Source organism: Limulus polyphemus, unplaced genomic scaffold (assembly GCF_000517525.1).
Source record: "Limulus polyphemus unplaced genomic scaffold, Limulus_polyphemus-2.1.2 Scaffold685, whole genome shotgun sequence".
Taxonomy (NCBI): Eukaryota; Metazoa; Arthropoda; class Merostomata; order Xiphosura; family Limulidae; genus Limulus; species Limulus polyphemus.
Window position 1 is genome coordinate 198,818 of NW_013666295.1, and position 17,801 is coordinate 216,618.

The 17,801-nt window shown below is 31.3% G+C and overlaps 1 protein-coding gene across 1 annotated transcript in view; it reads left to right on the forward strand.

Annotated features, from left to right (window-relative positions):
• The window catches only part of LOC106459945 (tyrosine-protein phosphatase non-receptor type 4-like), a 265,493-nt gene that overhangs the window by 195,713 nt on the left and 51,979 nt on the right, over positions 1-17,801 (forward strand). The window contains exons 18-20 of the mRNA XM_013919617.2: positions 6,786-6,869; positions 12,574-12,717; positions 17,777-17,794. Of these exons, the coding sequence (XP_013775071.2) occupies positions 6,786-6,869; positions 12,574-12,717; positions 17,777-17,794 (246 nt within the window). The remainder of the gene's footprint in view (positions 1-6,785; positions 6,870-12,573; positions 12,718-17,776; positions 17,795-17,801) is intronic.

Genomic DNA, 17,801 nt, shown 5'->3' on the forward strand with positions numbered 1-17,801 from the left:
GAATTAGTTCAATATGTTGTGGTCTTTCCTCTTAAACCTTCTACAAATAAGAAACAGTAACACTTTATTTTTCTTTGAAGTACCTACCATAACCAAGGCACATTATTGAGAAATTCTTCAAGATCTTGTTTTTGTCATCTTACGCCTTTTAATGAAGATGGGAACGTTGACAGGGAAATAGATTTGAACGAAGAAGTTTCATAAAGAGCATGAATAGTAGTGTGATGTAAAATTACTCATGATAGAAATTTTCATAAAAGTGACCCGAAAAACAGCACTAACTCGATAACCAGTGGCCCGATTTTAACGAAACTCATTCTGTTACTATTCTCATTTCTGCTTTGTCACAAATCTACCAAAATTGTAAATGTTCAGAGAAATACAAAAGTTTCTATTTACAAATATCATTCAGCTTGTAATCAAACCAAATAATCTCTTCATGTTTTGGATTCTTTCATTTGTCAAATCGCCCATAAATTGTTACCCCTTCTTGCTGTCATTTTTATGCATCTCACAATAAAAATTAGAAAAATTTTATTGTAATTTAAATGAACTAATTTGCATGGACTTGCAATAAAAATTATATACAGAAAACAGTTTTAAGAATGTAAACTAAAATGATATTTCTTTCCTATTTGGTGTGCTTGTTTCAGCATGCAAACTATTTCTACATAGATATGTCTGTTACATCTGTTGGAAAATATGCTAATGGAATTATGTTTCAGAAAGGAAAAGAACTGTCTTGTGAATGGTGATTTAAATTTCAATTCCAGTGATCATAAACATTTCTGGATATTGTGATTTTGAATAATTTTCTGCTTATTTTTTTGTGTTTATTTCTTATACGATGCCTTTGTAACTCCCAATGGTGTGATCCTGAACATTTTTACCAAAGTCCTGGAAAAGTTTTGGAACAGCCATGGAATTTCATGTAATGGAAAGTGTGCAAACCTTGTGATTGAAATTCTTAAAGTTATGGCAAATATACAGGTTTGTTATTAAGAAAAACACATATTTAAAATGATTAAATCCTAAAAACATTTTTTTCTGGGTTCTAGAATCTAGAGGAACAAAAGTTCATTAGAGAAACAATAAGTATCATAAGTTTCATTCAGGAAAGTTTTGACTAGGCCATGATCTGTATGTAGTTCTTTTATCAAACTACATAAATAAGGAAATTTTAGGTGTTTGGATTATGAGCTGCTTTGTCTTGGTAAAATTACAAAACTGGGTGCTTTAGTTTAGTATGGGAATCATATGTATATAGTTTTCTGTTATCAAACTACATGAATAAGGAACATTTTGGGTGTGTGGATTCTGTGCTGCTTATCATTGTAAAATTACAAAACAGAGTGATTTACTTTGTTATGGTCATCATCTGTATGTTCTTATCTTATTGAACTACACAGGTAAAAAGTATTTTAGGTGTTCTGCTGGTGGGATCTCAGATTAAGGTGATTCAAGGTTCGTTTTATGGAAAATATGTTATTTCTAATTCAAAATTTATGCAGAGTGTTAACTTCACTTAAATAATCTGTATAGAGTATTAACTTAAAATGTATTATCATTTCACAATCAGAATCAGTTATTTCAACTCAGGGAGCACATTGCACTGTTTTCAATGTGTTTTCTGATTCACTGACTATGAAAAACATTATTAAACTTGTATAATGAAAGAAGAGTCCATTTTTGCTTGGGAACATTTAAGATACTTAGATTTTAATGTTTCAGAAAACAAATAAAATTGTATCCCTCAGAAAGACTTGAATATTACTTTTCTTAAAGTCAATTAATGAAATTTCTCCTGGAATTTGTTTTTCTGTTTATTGAGGTTAAAGTAGATGGGCATAAATTTGTTTGTTAAGCTTTGTGCAAAACAAGGAAGGAATCTCATCTCACCAACATCATTTAGTACTAAGTCACCAGTCTCTGTGCCTATCAACCTTCTCCACACTGCCCTATCTTCAAATGTAGCATGCTCTTCAACTTCTTCAATTGATGTCCCTCTCTTTTCAAGAGCATCCTTTATTCCATTTATCCATCTAATGATAGGTATGGCAAAATTAAAACCGAGCAAACCAAAGATTAAAATGAAGTATATAAAAAAAAACGTTCATGTAAGAAAATCATCAAAGATAAAAATGTGCACAACTGTTAAACATCAAGGTAAGAAATGTTGCACATCTGGAACTATTTAAAGTGAAATTGACCAAACTAACACAGAAAATGAGTGGAACTACCTGAAAGAGAACATAAGTAAAATAGCAGAAATGGTAAAAACAAAAGTGACATATAAATCTAAAAGAAAGAAAACATACTGGTGGAATGTAGAAGTGAAAGAAACAGTACAAAATAAAATGACAGCTTTTAAAAGATGGATGAAGATTAGAGGACAAAAATAGTTATATTAAGGCATGAACACATGAACAATACATGAAAAATAGGGCTAAGGAAGAATCCTGGAAAAAAAATTACAAATTATACAAGAGGACCTATTGAGAATGAAAGATCTAATACATAGCATAGCTAAAAACTATTCCAAAGGAGCATCTCCACCAATCCATGCAATTAATGATGCAGAGGGCATAGAGCTACTAAAGAGTACAGATATGAAGGAAGTATTTTGAAGATGTATTGAAAGTTGAAGATGCTGATGTGGATGTAAAAAACCATAGCGAGGAACTTGTTGAAGACATGGAAGATGAAGAAAGTGAAATCAGTATGGAAGAAACTAAAAAAACCAGTAAAAAGTATAAACAAATGATAAAGCTCACTTTTTAAACATTTTCTATGATGTAGAGCCAATGTGTCAGGATTTTGAATATGAATAGGGGCCGGTATTCTTTTACAGTACGTGTCTGTGACTTGTTGGTGATAAATTTGAACAATAAACAGACAGCACACAGTTCTTGTTTTAAAATAATGTATTCAAGATAAGTATAATTTGTGTGCAAAAATTCTTTACATTGTAGGATATCATAGTTGTATCTATAACTTTAAATAATTCTCTTTTGCTGCCAAAAGTCCACATTGGCTGATTCAATTACTTTAGAATCGAATTGACAAGATGAATTATTTTTCTCTACTCTGTTACTATTTGCTCTGTGATAAATTCACTTACGTTACTTCGTGGTTTACCACAGTTGTATCTTGAACTTTAAGTAATTGTTTTCTTTTTGTCAAGGTCCACACATGCGAATGGGTTCAGTTTCCTTAGAACATCCTTTGTTAACTGTGAAACTCACTTTAGATTATCGCCTGTTACAGCTAAACTAACAATCACACAGTCTAACTTCATTTTCATTAACTTAACTTTTTTCTGACTTAACTTTTTTCTGACTTAACTTCTTTTGTTGATTACCACAATTGTATCCAGAGGTTTAAATAATTGTCTCTTTGTTTTGTCAAAACTCCACATATGCTGGTTCAGTAACTTTGGAACCCAATTGACAAGATAATTTTTTTTCCCTATCTTTGTCATTACAATACAGCTGTGAAACACACTGTAGAAATCACCCGTTAAGGCTAATCATTCACATTCCAGCTAACTTCATGTTTTCTGACTTTACTTTTTTTTGGTTACCACAGTTCTATCCAGAGCTTTAAATAATTGTCTTTTTTTTTCTTCGTCAAAAGACTACACAGGCTGATTCAGTTACTTTAGAATCCAACTGATAACACTAATTATTTTTCCTATCTCAGTTGTTACGATACAACTGTGAAACACATTATAAAAATCACCTATAAAGGCTAACTTCACATTTTCTTTCACTAACTAACTTTTTTCTGCACTGAACTTCACTTTACTTGTGCTCGCTTAGTTGCATGTATATATACATTGTCAAGCTGAGGCCTCAAAATTTCTACAAACTATGAGATGCTATGATGTAACAATACTCACATTGTGAGAAAAACTTAGAGGTATCGAGAATAATGACATCAAAAATACTACAACAGTTGAACTATACACAATGTACAATCTTACTGCGTTACATAACAATATTTATTATAACTATTTAAAATAATTAACTTTTAACACTCTTGTTATAAAAACTAAATAATCATTAAATATTAGATCGCTAAATGAACTAAATAATAACTCTTACACAAAACAGTTTTGTATATCCAACACAGTAATATTAGAATGTGTGTGTGTGTTTGTTTGTTCTTTTTTTAACAGTATGGTATACAGTTCAATAATATATATGTTTTAATGTGATACACAACCAGCAGTTAAAATGTAAGCTTATAAACATGTGTTAAAGTTTTAATAAAACTAAGTTTTCAGACTTGATTAGTGAAAATTCTTTTCTTTTTTTAATTCTCCAATAATTTATGAAAAACACTTAAAGCATGAAATATTTGTACATTCTATGTATTAGTAAGAAGTGCAAACATATGGTTTTTAAATGACTGTTCAGACTGTCCCATATGTGTGCTTTGAATGTTCTTAGCAATTCTTCTCATAAGACATAAACTTAAATGGTCTGAGGTTGTATTATAACACTGAATACTATCTTCTCTTTACCTGGTTCATAAAGTGAATAATGTACCAGTTATAAACAAATACTTGTAATGGTTTGATATATATGATAACACTGAAGACTTACTACTTTTTACGTGATTCATAAAGTAAGTAATGTACCACTTATAAAATAAAAACTTAAAATGGTTTGACATAGTATGGTGTACTGAAGAGTAACATACTTCTACTTGCCTGATTCATAAGTTTCTTCTGAAGTTAATATTTACCTGATGTGCATTATCCTGTAAATTGTTCTAAATTGACTTGTTATACCTAATGTACAACATCCTGTAAGTTCTAAACTTATGAAATGGCCTTCTTGAGATAGAATATCCTGTATGTTGTAAAATGATGATTGCTCTGACATATGTATAATATTCTTTAAGTGGTTATTTACAAGTTATTCTAACTATTGTAGAACATCTTGTAAGTTGTGGGTTTTTAAAGCATATTTACAAAACTTAAGTAGGAAATTGTGTTTTCTTTTGTTTTTCTCATTATCAACAGAAATTGGCTTTATACTAAGAGTAGAATTATGTGGACTGGTGTACTAACAGTTTTGCATCATTTGTTTACACATGTAGCCTTTCTCCTTCAAATAATTTTCATATAAAAACTTTGCTTAAATTTGTACAGATTTCAATGTTTATTTTAAATATTTTTTATAGTCTAATCACTTGCATATGTATTTTTTGCTGGTATGACTCGTAAAAGTGTTTTGCTGTGTCTGTTTCAGAAGATAGACACTATTTTATCATTGTTTTCATATCTCACACTTTTTTTGTTTTGTCTCTTGCATAAGATGTTAACTCTTCTATCACTTGTACACATACTTTGTGCTTCTCTCACTCGAGGCTTTTAGTCAGAAACTGTTCTTCTGTCTTTTTGGATGGGCAGAAGCTTGAACAGGTGGAAAAGTATGATATCAATTTCAATAATGGTGTGCTTGCTAAGAGAGACAGTCCAATCCCATTGTTCAATTAGAGTAACCTACGAGTTTATGATAGATGATGTGGTTTACCTGCTTTCTTTATATTCTCATACTTCAAAATTAGAAACAACTCGCACAAATATCCCTTGAACAGTTTTGCATGAAATTCATCAAACAACAACATACAATAATTTTTTTTCAATATTTTACAATTTCTTATTGTGAAATTTCCAACGCGTGTTTTGAGACACTGTTGTGAAAAAACACACTAAAAATCCTTGTTTTCATCTTTGAATTTTTGTATCATTGACCCATTTTATATATTCATTCAGTTTTAACTTGATTGATATGTATGAACATATTTCTTTTGATACTTTATTTTGCCAGTTAAATCATAAAAACATGGCAGAAGCTGGTAAAGAACTATCAGTGACCCTTGACCTCTTTGTCAAAATTGCATACCATTACTTTTGTCAGGCTAGGTAATATTTTTGCTAACAATACTCTTGGTCAAGATTACTTATATCTAACAAATATAGCTTCTTTTCATTAAATTATAGGCTAATTTATTCATGTACATTATTTGAATACAATATATTAAAACTTAAAAATAATGTTCAATAAGTAAGGATTTGAGTAATCATAATATTTTGCCAACACCTATCATACAGTTGTTAAGTATAAGCTGTGGACTATCAACATTTAAAAGTTCGACTGTAATGATGAACTTAATCCTTTTTAAACTAGAACAGAAAGATACGCAACTAGAATAAATGTCCGTAAAGATATGATTTTTGATTTTGTTGTTTACCTGCTAAAAAATGGAAGAAGGTAAGAACCATTGAATGTAAAAATTTTACTAAATCCCTATCAAAAATGCATCTCAGAGCATAATTTAAAAACTTTTTTGGTGGAGCTTGCCCGACACTTTCTTGCAAGATTTGAATCTTGGGTGCTACTCTTATTTAAAAAATTTGGAAGAGCAATTTACAAGTCTGAACTCCCTCACTTTTTCCATATATTTTTTTGCTTTTGTAGTGTGTATTTATGCAATTTTTATTCTACTTTAAACATCTCTCAGTTTCTTTTTTTATGTATTTTTTTCTTGTATGATATGTTGAGATATTTTGATAAATTATGATAAAATCATGAATTAAAGCTTATAGCAACAAGATATTTTAATTATAAGTTGACTTCTTGTCAAATATATAAAGAAATCACTTTTTGTATACAATGATTGTAAACATACATACATGTGGTTTTCTATAAAGAAATCAATTTTGTACACTCTCAGAACTCTGTATTAAAGTCCCTTTGTTTTCTCTTCAGCCCAATGGCCATGAAGAAATCCAGGGTTTAGTAACCATCAGAATGAAAGCAGATGAGCAAGGAAGGTTTGGGTTCAATGTCAAAGTAAGTACATTATAGGATTAAGACATATGTAGAGAAGGTGTACTTTTTAATGAAATATCAAACCATCCCCTACCACTATATCACATAGATGTATTCTAGTATGCGTTTAAGATGTATAGTGATGAATGATTTAAATTTAATGTTGTCTGCAATAACCAAATAATGTGTATAACTTAACAAAAATAATGAAATAAGTTATTTTAAACTAAAAATAAAAGAAATTTAGTAATAGGTGTATGCACAGTAATTGAATAATGCACAATATCTAAGGAATTTGTTTTACTGTACTCATAAATATATAGATTTTACAGCAAAACAATGTAGTAAATAAAGATTGCACAAGATAACATCTGAGAATTGAATACACAGTAAATTCAAAGGAATTTATCTGAAATTATGGTGAACTTCCATCAAAGGAACACACATTTTAAGAGGGTTGAGATAAAATAAATGTTTACCCAACCTGTTTAAATTTTAACAGAACTTATCATCTTCTAAGAAAATGTAAATAAAGTGATATTCCGATATTCTGCTCACAAGATTAGCTATTCTCGTCCAGTGCTTCCCTCTATATCAAACTTTTTTCTTTATTCGTGCCACAAGCCTTCTGCTCCCCACTGTTGGAATCACTTGATTCCAACATGTTGTTCATACAAATCGTCATGCGTCACTTCTCTACTAATAGGAGCATGATGCATGTGACTCCCTCCATATTCTCCTACCGAACTATCACTTTTTGTTTGGCTTGGATGTGTTCCTTTGATTGTTTCAAGTTCATCTTTAGTATATTCGTTTAAATTACTTTCAAGTTTAGTAAGACTGTTTCTTCACTTTACTTTAATCCCAGTTTATTACATTTGCATTATTATTAATAATTTCGGTTTTGGTTGACTATTCTTGATTATGAATTCTGAAGTTCATGTTACCACTTTGGGAGTCACACCTGTGACTAGTGCCCAGAAAACATAAAAAAATGCATTATACTATCAATATCGCGCAACAATCATGAACTTGATAAGACACTACATGACATGGTATGACTATGGGCTCTTTTGGGACTGGCTTTTTACATGAATATGCTTAAATTAACATCTCAGATGCAACTTCTGTAGCAACTAAAAACATCTATTGGGGCTAACATCAGGCTTAAATGAATATTTTCATCCAATTGACACATTTTACTGGCATCAATTGGAGGCAAAAATTAGGGACCTGTTTACTGTTAACACAGAAAATGAAGAAATCTTACAATTAAATGAATCAGAAGTGGATTCATTAATTGAACTTTTCTGTGACACCATTTTGAAACAGCATCTTGATAAACTCTTCTTGATTAATTTTGGCAGAATAAATTTGCAGAGTTACATGAAAAAGTGGTCAGATACCTAATGCCTTTTGTTATGATATATAACTGTGAAACTTGCTTCTTGCCTTTAGTTTTCTTAAAAAACAAGTATAGAAATAGATTGAATGTTGAACCAGACTTGAGGGTTAAATTAACTTCCTTTCCTCTTGATCTAAAGTTGTTATGTAATAACAAATATCATCATCCTTCACATTAAAAAATTTTCTTTTTCCTGATTCTTAATGTTGTAAGATTGAATAAACAGTGAAATTTAATTTCTAATTCTTAATGTTGTAAGATTGAATAAACAGTGAAATACAATTTCTTCCATTTATTTTCATGGTATCATAAATATGCATATTTAATGCAGTAAAATCGTAATTTACAATTTACCATGTGGACTTTGTGTGTACATGCATGTACCTATCTATACAAGACGGTCCACAAAAAATGAGAATGTAAAACACCTGATTCCTGGGTCTGTAAAGTTTGGGAAATGCTGCCTTCTCCTTTTAGCATGTGGATGTTGAAGGTCTGATTTTTTGCCATTGAAGTTTCATGTATGCTTTACCACCCTATCTATCTTCTCCTTTATCCAGATCATTCCTTCCTCCCAAAGACTTCAGTGGCCAGGGAGGGTAACTTCTTTTCACCTATTTCCCCTTCCTTCTATTTCTCATTTCTACCCTTGTTTTGATCTGGATAGACTTTTATGTCCAGTCTGTACACTTTGTTGCTATGTTGCTCGCACAGCTTTTTTCCATGGTACTCAGTCCCGACTCTTTATCCCATGGTAGTCTTCCTTTCTTCTTGATCTATCCCCATCTACCCTCATCACTTGGGTTGAACATTTGATTCAATTGGCTTATTCCTCCTTGTCTTCTTCCCACCAGAATTTGTTCAGGGTGTCTTTTCATTAGATTCAACACCTCACCTTTTCCCTCACATCTCATCTTCATCAGCCAATCGAGGAAATCATACAATCAGGCATATGGATTACATCTAATATATTCATCTCCCATTAGTTACACCATATCGTGGTTTTTCTTCATCGGGTTTTCGTCTTCCAACTGTGATCATTCTTCAAGCTTCTGTGTGAATTTGATTGGGTAAGTATACATTCATAAATTCTTTTCATTTCAGAGGCCCTTGCTTCATTTATTCTTTATAGGGATCCTGTTCTGTGGCGAGCGGTGCCCAATCAGAAATCTGCACTTTACAGCCGTGTTGACCTTCACTTTAATTTCCATGGCTTTGCAATGCTCATGGTTGAAATGGGCTGTTCTACAATATCTCGTGCAGATGAAGAATCTCGCGATGTAATTACTTCATAAGCTTGTCTGTTCTGGACTGTACCACGTATGGACTGCATGGGGAAAAAAAGGGAGTAACTGCCCATCCCTGTCATGCCTTCTATTGAATAAATCAGTATGGTCTGCTTTTCAAAATAGGGTTTCGTGGTCATCCATTGCACTGTCTCAGGTGATAACTTTCCTCTGGGCTTTCCAAGCATTCTCACCCCCTTTCTTCTAGTGGAGTATGGGAATCCTTACCACTTTCCAGTTCTAAGCTGCTGGGGTGGTCGACCATGGAGTTACCCTCCTGAATGGGTTTGTCATAAAGATGGCTATAACCATTCAGTGCAGAGTAGGACAGTGGTGTTCTGCAGGTGCAGATGATGTGATATCCTCCACTATGCATTATATAATCACTAAGGAGTGAGACATCAAATTGCAGTTCACCCCTTCGATTGGGAGCCCTCATCATATCCTCTTGTGGATGTCAGTACCTTGTGGTTGGGTTTTAGATTTAGAATAGAACCAATCAACATCAGTCCTCACACATGTTTGTGGTTGTCTAAATTCCTCCCTCTTTCTGTGTTGTGGGTCACAGTGGAAAGAAGGGGAATTGTTCCAGCTCTGTCCTTTTTGCTATCCCTCATGTATCTTATTCAGAGAATGTTATTGCTTTTTGGATGTTTCTGGTCGGTTTTGCTGTTGGGGGAGTTGATTTATATTTAATAGACATCTTTTCGATACCGGATGTCATGTCCCCGGATCGATATATCAAAGCTAACACGTGTCATGTTCTGGAGTTTGAGTAGTTCTAGATTCTTTTCAGTCTCTTGAGGGAAGACTGTATGATCCTGATCCTACCCCTGCGTAGATGTCAGTTCACAGTGGCATGGGTTTTGGATGTAGTTGACTTACCAAGTATGGTTCATCATGCCCTAGCCACTTTACACCTAGGTGCACATCCATTGATTTACCTACTGTCATACTTTGTGAGATTAAGTTCCATATATTTTTCAGGGTTAGGATCACTATACTGCCTTAATTCTCTCCCACTTGAGTGTGCTCCTCTCTTTTTCCACCCCTATCTCCTACACACTTGATCTGACTCTCATTTCCAGGGGTATTTTTTGGAAGCTTTCCTGGTGGTTCTTCTGTGATTACCTCACACTGGTTCTTCCATGTAATCATTGTGGGATTCTAGTTAATCTTGTGAGTGGAGGAAAATACCATATCAGAAGCTATTATTTTCTATACTGAAAATGTATTTCTAATGGGTACTTCCCTCCACTTATACTTCACTTTTCCTCTGGTGCTTACATCTCTGCCAAACTTCGAAGTGATAGTTTGGTAGAAGCGTATATAGGGAGTCACGTATGTCATGCTCCTATTGGTGGAGAAGTGGCACATGATAATTTGCATGAAAGACATGTTGCAATCATTTTATTCCAATGGGGGGGGGAAGGCTTGTGACATGCATAAAGAAAAAGTTTGCATATAGAGGGTAGCACTGGGTGTGAATAGCTAATCTTGTGAGTGGGAGAAAAGAAAAGGAATCTTTAACATGTATATACAATCATTATACAGTTGGTCCACTGTATAATGTCACTTGATACATGAAAGTGAAGATTGAGAATTTGTTTAAATATTTCTTTTTTAAATTAAGAAATTAAACCTTATTTAGAATTAAAATATGAATTAATAACTACATTTTTATGCTAAGTTTATTGACATAGATTAAAAGTAAAGTAGTTTAATTAAATTTTGAATGTAACTTAAAAAGCATTATGACATGCACACTTTTATCTACGTGTATCAAAAGAGTTCAATTATAATAGTGATAGGACATTGTTCGATTTGTGTGTATTATTGTTTTGTATTCTAAGTTGAATATTTGAAATAAATAAAAAATTCAGTAAAGTACTAATGACAACCCTAGTAAAAATTTGGGTTATCTTTTATCAGCACCTTGATTCTTTGTTTGCAAAAATACAGGCTCCATATGTAAGCACAAAATTTCTTTTTCTTTATGTTTATTTTTATATATTGTTATAAATGTAACCAAAATATAAAAATTAGAAGCTTATTAAGATAGATAAATAAAAAGACAGTAAATACATTTATTTGCTAGCTATGCATTCAAAAATTTAATACCATAACTTTGGCTTTGCATTCTCTGTGTGATTTTTAGCTTCTTAAGCAGGTTCAAAGAGCAGTAAAATTACATTAAAACAGATTTATACTGTCATAAGCATTATATTGTTTAATGGGCTACTTAGAGTTATTAAGTAGTAGTTTCAAGGTCAGTCAAATGGGTCAAATTCATATTGTGTAAGAGAAAATAAAATAAAAGATGAAATATACAGTTTTACTGAAAAAACCTTTTGGTATTCATTTCGGAGGTTATGCAAATTAAATTTGATAACTGTAGGATGAAAAAAGGTATTTAAACCTTAACATGAAAATTGCCTTGCACTCAAACAAGTCAGAGTTTGAGTCAGACTTTAACTCCACAAATTTACAGTCAAATCTTTATTAAAAGTATTTAATTAAAAAAATGAAAGTTATTTTGTACAACAGACTTTTAATGTTTGCTAAAAGCTTGCCAAATTTCATAAAGATACATTTACTACATTAAAAGTTACAGTGTGTATAGTTTCATGGTTACTGGTTGTAAGGTTGGTCAAAGTGATCAAGTCTATATAGAGAAGATTAATTTTTGAAAAGTTGAGCATGTTAAGGTGATATATACTAAAGGACAACTTACAAAAAATGTTGATGAATTTGAGTCTTAATATAAACAATTTTTTCCTTTCATCAGTTCTACAAAGAGAGACACTTTCATTTTACAGCTACTACTTAGAGGGTAAAACTAAGAGTACAAGAACCCCAGTGTAGTTTGATAGATGTGGATAATAATATAATGTGGGTATGAAAGAGCTCATAATACCCAAATTATGTCTGGGAACAAAATGCAGGTGATAATTAGATAAGTAGTCCTGAGCTTTTAGGCACCTAGTTTAGAGTTTTATCTCATCAGTTTTTTATTTATACATATAATTGAAAGGGTGGAGCAGATCAGAATCTACCAATCCTGGTGTCAAGAGTGGCCCCTAATACTCCTGCAGACACTTGCCTACCAAGGTTAAATGAAGGAGATCAAGTGCTTCTTATCAACAATAAAGATGTTGCAGGGCTCACACATGATCAAGTAAGTAGCATGTCAGCACTAAAGATGTTCCTGACCTACACATGATAAAGTAGGTTACTAATAAACATAGATAATTTGACAAATGATCAAATAAGTTCAAAAGAAAGTTTGCAGGATAGACTCATGATCAAGCAAGTTATTACTGAACACAAGAGAGTTTCAGGACAAACTCATGATCAAGTAAATTGTTACTCTTGAGATTGGGAAGACGAAATATGTTGCTGATTAACAACAGAAATGTAGTAGGATAAACAAATAAATAAGCAAGAGAAGTTCGGTCAACATTGTGGTCAAGTAATTTATTACTCAACACCTGAAATATGGTAGGATGGAGAGATGATCAATCATTAAAGTTGCTAATCACCACTAGAAATGTGGAAGGATAAACAAATAAATTGTCAAAACTGGGAAAAGTCTGTGAATTTGATGTGATTCAGTTATGCTGATAGGGCACAGGAGTCAAAAAATGAATTATCATTTATGCCAAAATTTCCATACAAGTTGCTCTTGGTAGACTTTGCATGTCAATATTTGTATTATATGCCTAAACAGTGTTTTGTCTACATTGATCTTTTTTCTTACCATTAATTGTCATGGAGCATGAAGGCAATTGTGATAGATTAGATAAACAGTAGTTAGGTTCCTGCTTAAATGGGGTGTAAGGGCCCTGGATTTGCATTCCTAAAACTAGTTCACAGAGAATCAGTTTACTACAGACCAATGTTAAAAAGCCCTTAACAAATTACTACTTAGGATAGGCTGTTTCTATTAAGTAAGTTGTTTTAATCTTAAATATTTTAGAACATTAATAAAACAGTCCCTAGGTCATTAGTCATAGAAAGAGCATGTGACAACTTGGGCATTTCAAAGATAAAACAAATCCACACAGTTTTGATGGGTTTTTATTTCAAATCTGTTCTTATATTTATTCAGTTAATTATCAAAAATAACTAATAATTTAATAAAATAATAATAATTTATCAGTAATTTTGTTTTAATTTGTTATAAAACAAAATTTACATCATTAAGCATTGCCTATAGCTGCATAGTACAATTTGCGCAGTGGTTTTTGATAGGTGCTATTTACAAGATATAGTTAAAGAAAACCAATATAAAAAAAAATACGGATGATGAAATATTATACTAGTAATTTTGAGATAAAACATATTTGAAAAAAAAAAATATACATGTAAAAGGTTTTATTCCATGTATGAAGTGTCATGTTTGTACAATAATAATTTACAATAAATGTTGAGGATATTTTATCAACAGGTCTGATTCTGTGTATGAAGTGTTGTGTTTGTACAGTTATAATTTACAACTTAGTTATTTGTAAGTATAAATAATCGTAGGATCTTGTTAATGAGCAAAACTTGCGTAGAACTGAAAATATATTCAGTAACGTGACCAATAAATATATGGTCAAATTAATTCAAAGATTTCAATACTTTTGATATAGATGAATTTGATATGACCAGTTTCAAAACTTGTGCAAAAGTAATACAGTGTGCTCTGGATCAATGGGTAATTTCCTTAATGTGTGCAATTCTTTTATAGATAGTAGAAATATAAATTCCATTAAAAAGTGAGGGGTAAAAGCTGCAGGGATAATTACCATGGTTGTATATAAGATTTTGAGATTTTCAAAAGAGTTGGAGTGTCAAAAATATACATTCTAGCATATCTATCTACTTCCTATGCATATCTGTAGCAATAATTGTATAAAATATGGATAGTGCTTACTAGTTATTGACAAGAATCATTATTTTCCATACCTGTGGCAGCCATCTTGAAAATACTAGCCACTTAAAAAAAAAAGATGTGTCAATATTAGGTTTAGTCAGTAATTAGTGATCTACATATGTCCCAATTTTAAACAAAAACAGTGATCAGTTTGAGATTTAGAAACCAAACATCAGTAAAAGTCTGATTCCTGAGAACCCATGGCAGGCACTTTGAAAATGGTGACCACTTTCAGAACATTTAGTTGAGTCCATATTTGACATATAAGTAGTGTACTTGTTAAAGAGTATCTATTTTACAACAGTAGACGTGAACATGTTCCTTCAGCATATTAAAAGTTGAAACATAATAATCACAGTTATTAAGATTAAAAGCACCAATATGCTGGACTATTTATTATTAATTGATGTTTAAGTAGTGTACTTGTTAAAGAATATTCTATTTTACAACAGTGGACATGAACATGTTCCTTCAGCATATTAAAAGTTGAAACACAGTAGTCACAGTTAGTAAAATTAATAGTGTTGTTTATACTGTAACAACATTTTTGTAATTTAAAATGAAATTAAAAAGTGATTGGTATGCACTATTATAAGCAAATGGATAAACTGCCTTTGTTGTGTATGTATTGATAAAGAATCAGTAATTTGAGAATGACATTGACCAATCGTATTGAAAATTTGCAAGATGACACTTAAGCAATCTGTGACTCTTAACATATAGCTTGTTTTGTCTGTATCTATATAAATGTAATAGTACTGTGTGTTGTATATCTATTTAACTACTTTACAAAGTGTGGATGGAAGTTCATTAACTCTTTCAACCTGGGGTTGATCCCCATGACCAACCTCATAACCATTTTGTGCTTGTTATAGTTTTCATGCTATAACTTTTAAATTAGTAAGCAATTGTTAACAAAATTTGGCAGTTTATCAGTAAACATTACAATGCTTTTATCTGCAAAATATTTAATTTTTTTATTAAGTCTTAGGTTTGTAAAGCAATGTTTCTCTCGTGCCTTTTTTTTCTTTTCATGTCTTGCCTATCTATCATGCAAAGTAATTTTCATTTTAAGATTAATAATACTTTTATGCATTAGGAAATTTTGAAATTTCACAAGCAAAATCTTTATAATGTCCGGATAGTTATCAGACATTTCTTAAGAAGAAACTTTATATATTATCTGTTATTTTCAGTAATTAATCTCTGTACAGGTTGGGTAAATTTGACTGATCTCACAACCACCATAAAAAATTAGGAAATAAATATAAATTATGCCTCTAGCATTCTAGAATGAACACATATTATAACACAAAAACATAAATGTTTAAACCAAATAGCTTAAATCTCATAACATTATACATTTATATATATATTTATTATTTTTATTTTATTGACCTTTCACCCGTGCCTAGCTAACAATACAGAAGTTACACCAACATGACTCACGTGCACTCATGTTACCTTATCAAATAACATAAAGGTGACCTTTGGTCTGTACAAAGTAACTTGTCTTGGCTGTGTTTCAGTCGACTAGTATTTTGTAAAATACAGTCACATTTCAATTATTATACATTATATATGTATATAGATTATTGCGATTTTGAAATAACTTCTTAAACTTATTTTTTCTAAAACATAGAACAGTAAATAAAGAAGTAAAGCAAACAATTATCTCTTCTAATTACGACCTTTGTACTTGTTTGCTGCTTGATGTAGGCTGCTAAGCCTTTAAAAAATTTGCACGTGGAGGATATGAAACAAAATACTTTTTTTTAGGTTTTAATATATACTTTTGAATAACTAAAAAATCATAAATTACTACATCAATACCATAGAATTCTACTATAATTTATCAAACTTGGTAACTAAGCTATATTTGGGTTTGAAAAAATATGAAATTTTGAGCAGACTAAAGACACAAACTACTTCATTGAATCTTGATTTAAAAGAAAGAAATGATGCTAGGTACGTTAGAAAGGGTGAGAAAACCACTAGGGGACGTTCTGAGCATCCAATTGGTTATTCATGTCATATATAGAAGTAAGTGTATATAAGGGAGCGTTTCTGAAAATGGAAGGAGGTGAGCGTGGTAGCACTATGTTTGATTTATTATGTGAGCAATATCTTAACAAATTTAAAAAAGATATGATGTTCTTATTTTATATTCTAGCTTGTCAATATCTGTAATTTAAGTTTCTGATTTGTATGAAACTATAGACTTAGTATTTTGACTTCACAAACATCTAATTTGAACCAGTGCTCCATTTTTAATATTTACTTTTAAATCAACAAATTGAGTAATGTATAGTTCTAAAATTTGAATTTAATCTACAGTTGGATACCAACTTATTGATATAAATTCATGAAATAGTAGTTCAATAAAATTTTTAATGCAAGTCAACAAAGGAGATGACATGGCCTTTCACCTGTGACCTGTCTCGAAAGGATTGTCTCTGCAGGGGTACATACAAATTTTCAGTTTTGCAGTTTTTATGGGTGTTTTTGCATTTTGTACCACTATATTTCCCTCAGTTGATGGATGTTCACCAAATTTGGTATGAAGGTTTGTTGGGTCCATGCAGAGATACATGCAAATTTGCAGTTTCACATTTTGTGTTTAGAAGTTTTTATGGCCTTTTTTGTGTTTTTTACAATTATATGTAAAGGAAGCAACTTTTCTTGTCCTAAGATAACCTTTCATTAATCGTGTATTTACATAACTTCCATCCAGAGGATGGGTACTCCAGGTAGTTAAAAAATGTATGAATAATGTTTTGCAGTTTTACATTTTATTATAGGTAATGATACATTACAAACATACATCAAATGGTCAGGGGCTAACATATGTTGATCTGGGAAAAGTCATGGAATTTTATTCTGCTCAAGGTGTAGGAACCCTAAGATGGAGAGGTGATCAGATAAGTTTTAATGAAGAGCAGAAATGTGATAGCAAGAAAAGTCTCATTATCAAGTAAATTATTAATTAACACTTGAAATTTGGTAGGATGGAGTAATGATAAAAAAATTGCTAATCTACACTAGAAGTGTGATAGGATAAGTAAATAAATAAGCAAGATAAATCAGGCCAACCTCATCATCAAAATAATCATTATTCAACACCTGAAATCTGGTAGGATAAATACAGGATAAAGTAACTACTAATGAACGATATATATATATATATATATATAGTAGAATGAAACATGATCAAATAAGGTATTAATCAGCATTTTCATTTTTCATTCACTTACAGTTTTTAAAAATGTTTCTGAGTTCAAACAAATAGATGTTGACACCTTTTCCTTCTAACAAGGTTGTAAAGCTTATCCGTGCATCTC